The sequence below is a fragment of the Aulonocara stuartgranti genome (assembly GCF_965226115.1).
Source record: "Aulonocara stuartgranti genome assembly, chromosome: 3".
Taxonomy (NCBI): domain Eukaryota; kingdom Metazoa; phylum Chordata; class Actinopteri; order Cichliformes; family Cichlidae; genus Aulonocara; species Aulonocara stuartgranti.
In genome coordinates, this window is record NC_138941.1 from 79,181,968 (window position 1) to 79,186,989 (window position 5,022).

The 5,022-nt window shown below is 45.7% G+C and overlaps 1 protein-coding gene across 1 annotated transcript in view; it reads right to left on the bottom strand.

Annotated features, from left to right (window-relative positions):
* Nucleotides 1-1,374, bottom strand: part of LOC309703215 (uncharacterized protein) — a gene marked incomplete at both ends in the record, with an annotated part of 4,668 nt that extends 3,294 nt beyond the window's left edge. The window contains 6 exons of the mRNA XM_082527927.1: nt 211-252; nt 336-365; nt 522-590; nt 943-1,092; nt 1,189-1,317; nt 1,362-1,374. Coding sequence (XP_082384053.1) covers nt 211-252; nt 336-365; nt 522-590; nt 943-1,092; nt 1,189-1,317; nt 1,362-1,374 — 433 coding nt within the window. The remainder of the gene's footprint in view (nt 1-210; nt 253-335; nt 366-521; nt 591-942; nt 1,093-1,188; nt 1,318-1,361) is intronic.
* Between the last annotated feature and the right edge of the window lie 3,648 nt (nt 1,375-5,022).

Here is a 5,022-nt window from a genome sequence, read left to right on the forward strand (position 1 = left end):
CATTATTTTGTGTCTTCCTCTGATCAGCTGATCCAAGTACAAGAACAGAGAAGCTTTATTTGCCAGCCTATCAGCTTTAAACGGTGAGTCAGATAAAGGAGAGAAGAAAAAGCGGCGGTTTCATGACTCCGAGGATTGTTAGACATGATGATGGAGCAGCCACCACAGAGCACCTACATCACCTCAGAGTTCCCGTTACCTTCAACTCACCTGTAGAAACGGTCAGAGCAGACAGCAGCAGCACACACACACCTGCAACAGGACAGAGGTCACTAAAGGTCACCAAAGGTCAGAGGTCATGATGAGGACAGACAGGTGTAGGAACATCAGCTCACCTGCAGCAGTCAGCAGAAACAGGCCTGAAACTGAAGAACGCACTGATCAGAGATCAAATGGTCACATGACCAAAGAGAAGCATTCAGCCTGCAGTGATTGGCTGTTCCCACACATCAATAACCCACAGCGCCCTCCAGTGGTGGAAACACAGATAATACATGTGGAGAAACATGAAGGAGACTCACAGCAGAGGCAGACGCTCCGTCTCAGACAGCCGTCACCTCCACAGCTCCACAGCTCTGCTCCCCGACCTCCTACATCACACAGAGAAACATCAGCATTTCTGAGCTCAGACCGAAAAGTTTCATGAAATCCTTAATTTGAATCTGCTGCTCTGTGAAGAGATGAAGATGTGACTCCAGAGTCTCCAGCTGAACCATCATCTATGTGAAACCAGATAAATGTCAACTAAAGCTGACCACGACCATTACAAACACCTTCACCTCCAGAATGAGCGAAGCTTAATGGAGGGTGGAGCTTAGCTGGTAGCTCTGAGCATCATCTCGGTTAGAATCAGGAAGTAGGTCATCAAATGTAAAGTCTGACTGTCACTCTCAGAGAGCCTCGGGTTAAAGGGGTTACCTGGTTAGTCCAGGTGAGACATACCTCTCTGTTTCCTCCACAGAACCACACCTCCAACCAGGACCAGGACTACAGGGAGGACCAGGAGATAAAGAGGAAGGGAGGAGGAAGAGTGTGGAGAGGAAGAGGAGGGAGTAGCGAGAAGAAGAGGAGAGGTTGTACTGGGAGGAGAATCTACAGGAGAGATTATGAAGATTGTTCAGTCAGTTCATTATCAGGTCACCAGGCTGGTTTGTATCTATAAACAGGAAGTGATGTTAGTGTCCTGACCTCTGACCCTCAGTCTGCTCTGAGGAGAACGTTCATGAATATCAGTATAACACGAGTAGAGACCTTCATCAGACCGCTGGACTTTAGTGAGGATGTGCTTTAGTTTAGGATTATGTTCAAGTGGACTCCCTTTAATGAAGAAATAAGCTGCAGCTATTTTCCCATTGCTGCACTGCAGAGTGACATCACTTCCTGTCCACACAGGAAGGGCCGGGATCAGCAGAATCACACCTTTAACTGACAAACAGAGACAAACAGAGTTAATGAGAGCAGAGAAACGTCCAGATGTTGTAGCAGCAGCAGATGAAGCAGCGTGTGTACCAGTTACAGTGATGTTGATCTGATCACTCTGTCCAGAACTGGTTTCACACCAGTAAGCTGCAGAGTCTGACTGGGTGAGAGGTGAGAGGATGCAGGAGGAACTATTAAACTGCCCAAAGCTTGAAGCTGCAGCTGCTCCACAGTCCTCAGTGGGTCCTCCTCTGCTCCCCTTCACTGTCCATCCATCAGCTGTCTGTCCATCATCAACACAACTCAGAGACACTGAAGATCCACTGAAGACCTGCTGAAGGTTTGGACTGACAGACAGAGACACTGGAGGACACACACACACACACACACACACACACACACACACACACACACACACACACACACACACACACACACAGAGTAAATGTATTTGTGTTCTTGTTGGAGTCTCACTGATTGTTTTCACTTCATCTCCTCATCTGCAGAAACAGTCGGTGCAGACAGCAGCAGCACACACACACCTGCAACAGGACAATCCACAGACTTGAGCTTTTTCTCACGTCCACAGAGGTGTACACTAACATACTGTGGCAGACGTCCACACACACACCTGTAACACATACACATCATTATAACACACACCTATCCTTGTCTTTGTTACACTGTAGGGACACATGACCAGAACATGCTTTGTGGGAACCATCCTTTCTGATTGTTCTACAGCACTGAAAAAAAAATCAGGCATTACCTGCAAAAGGATCTAAACCACATTTTCACTTTAAGTGATCAATCAGACAAAATAGACAATAGCAACAGCTGTCTGGGGACCTGCCAGGTATTTAGTAACAGGTGGGGTCCAGGAAAACCTGTTTTTTCTTACTTTGTACAATTTACGTCACGGAACAAGTTAAAACCTGTGACTGGCAAACTGTTTCCTGAACAACCAAAAGTTTGGTTAAGCAGTTTGTAGCAGTCACAGTGGTGTGGTGTCTCTTTAATGTCGAGGGTTTATGATGTCATTAGTGTGCGCCACTGCCCTCTCTGTGATTTATGGGAGCAACGTGCTTGCACGCAAATACATGGAGAAAGACGGACTTTATATGTTTTACCTCTCCAGAAAACTTTGCAACATTACAGAACACTGTCTGTCATGTTTGATAAGCAGCAGCCGTTCAACTGGGAAGTTCTCAGTACCAGTGTGATCGTGTATTCTTCCTACTATCCTGGTTTCTACCGCCTCCTCTCAACCACTGAACACAACCCAACGTTACAAGTTCTACGACAATAACCTTGTTATACAGTATAGGCTCAATAGACGAGTCTTTTGTCTGTAATTAGATGTTAATCAAATAAAATCTGTTCAGTTTTATTTACACAGCGCCAAATCACAACAACAGTCACCTCAAGGACCTTTATATTGTACAGTAGCTCCTACAATAATAGATACAGAGAAAAACCCAACAATCATATGAGCAGCACTTTGGCGACAGTGGGAAGGAAAAACTCCCTTTTAACAGGAAGAAAGCTCCGGCAGAACCAGGCTCAGGGAGGGGCGGGGCCATCTGCTGTGACCGGTTGGGGTGAGAGAAGGAAGACAGGATAAAGACATGCTGTGGAAGAGAGACAGAGGTTAATAACAGATATGATTCGATGCAGAGAGGTCTGTTAACACATAGTGAGTGAAGAAGAAACACCCAGTGCATCATGGGAATCCCCCAGCAGCCTACACCTATTGCAGCATAACTAAGGGAGGATTCAATGATTAGCTGATGTTAATTTATGTCAGTTACTAATTTATTTATTTTCAGCATTGTGCAAAAGCCACCCCTCATATTTTTTTTATAGTTTTTTATCATGAAGCAAGACTTTGGTATAATTTTTTAAAGTGTTCTTGAACAACAGTTCTGTTTATGATCATCTTTCCAGGTTTTACTTTGGACATGCTCCATGGATCTTTCTCTCATTTCTATGTGAGTCCTTGTATGTGACCACTTTCAGAGTAGTCCTGGAACGAAGGGGAGGGGAGGCCGATCACCTCAGTGGGACACACTTCAGAATAGGTTGTTGGATTGGAAGGAGACTGTGCTCATTAAGGAGGATGAAAGCCTCGGCACTGTGTGAAACACACACAGACATCAGCCAATGACTCACATGATCTTCACATATCACAGAATCTGTTTCCATCCATGGAGTCAGAGCACATGAAGGACTGTTTGCTGTCAGCAGTGCTGTAACACAAAGTGACCACTGAAACCCTCCAACAGGACCTGCTCAGAGGTCCGCTGTGTTTCGTCTCACACTCTGATCCAATAACTGAGGGAAGGACTCATCGAGGAGGAGGAGCAGAGGAGCCGTCTTCATGGTGTCTGGATTTCAACTGAAGGCGTGCGTTCTTAGCAGCAGAGAGATGCCTCGGGCTCCGGTTTCATCACTTCCTGTTGTCACGTCAGCTGTGTGTCCGGCTCACAGAGGTCCTTCCTAAAGTGTCCCAGCTGTCCCTCTCACAGCTCCATGAAGCTCAGAGAGGACACACTGACTCTGCAGCCATCCACACACACTCATCAAGCTCTGGTTAACCCTTTCAATCCAGCTGATGGCGCTCCAGAGCTACTGATCTGTCAGTGGATGAAACACTTCATCACTGACAGGCTGATGCTCTCTGGCTGTTTCCCACATCTGCAAAAAAACAAAAATACCCCAAAAAGATGAAGTTGTGGTCTGTACAGTTTGTGTCTTCTTCTGTTGCTAAGATCTATTGAAGGCAGAAGAGAAACTGCTGATAAGATCAGCTCAGCTCAGCCCAAGTTAAAAAAAAAAGCTGCTGCTGCTGTCTTCATGTCCAGAGCACGACTCAGTACTATGCTGGACTTGCTAATAATTGGTGGTGTACCAGGGGCTTCTCTTTAAGACTATGTTTGCTCCTCACTGTCACCAGCTGTCCTGTTTCGCCGGCTGTTCGGGACAGTCTGTTGGGGGACAGCTAACAGGGCCTATGCTACCTTCGGCTGCACGGGCTACACAGGCCTGGCTATCAGGTTTTTAGGCCTGCAAAACCGAGTCTCCGGTTCAGTGATCCTGGACTCCAGAGCTACAAATAGCCTACATGTCAGCTAAAAGCTAAGCTAAGCTAAATATAATTAAAGATAAAGATAAAGTAAGATCAAGTGAGTAAACAGCAGGTTTGCGTTGGATGAAGCACGTGAGGATTACACTATGAAATAAGAAGTTCTCTATAAGTTTTTAATTAAATTGCAATGCAGGTAAGCTAAACAAAAACACCACTGTGTGTTGTAACAGGAACAGGAAGGGACACTCTAACGCAGAGAGAGCCAACACCAAGTGAGAGCCCCAGTGTTTCATGTGGTGTGACACCAACAGTCACAAACTGGGAACCACCATCTGCTCACTATGGCCCCGCCCCTCCATGAGACTGGTTCTGCTGCAGGTTTCTTCCTGTGTTTTTAGTCTGTTTTCTTTGGATCTTTACCTTAAAATATCATTTGGGTCAAAACCTTCGCACATCAACATGATTGTACGTTCTAGTAGTAATCATAATAACATGTTCTGTCCAGGATAATTTAC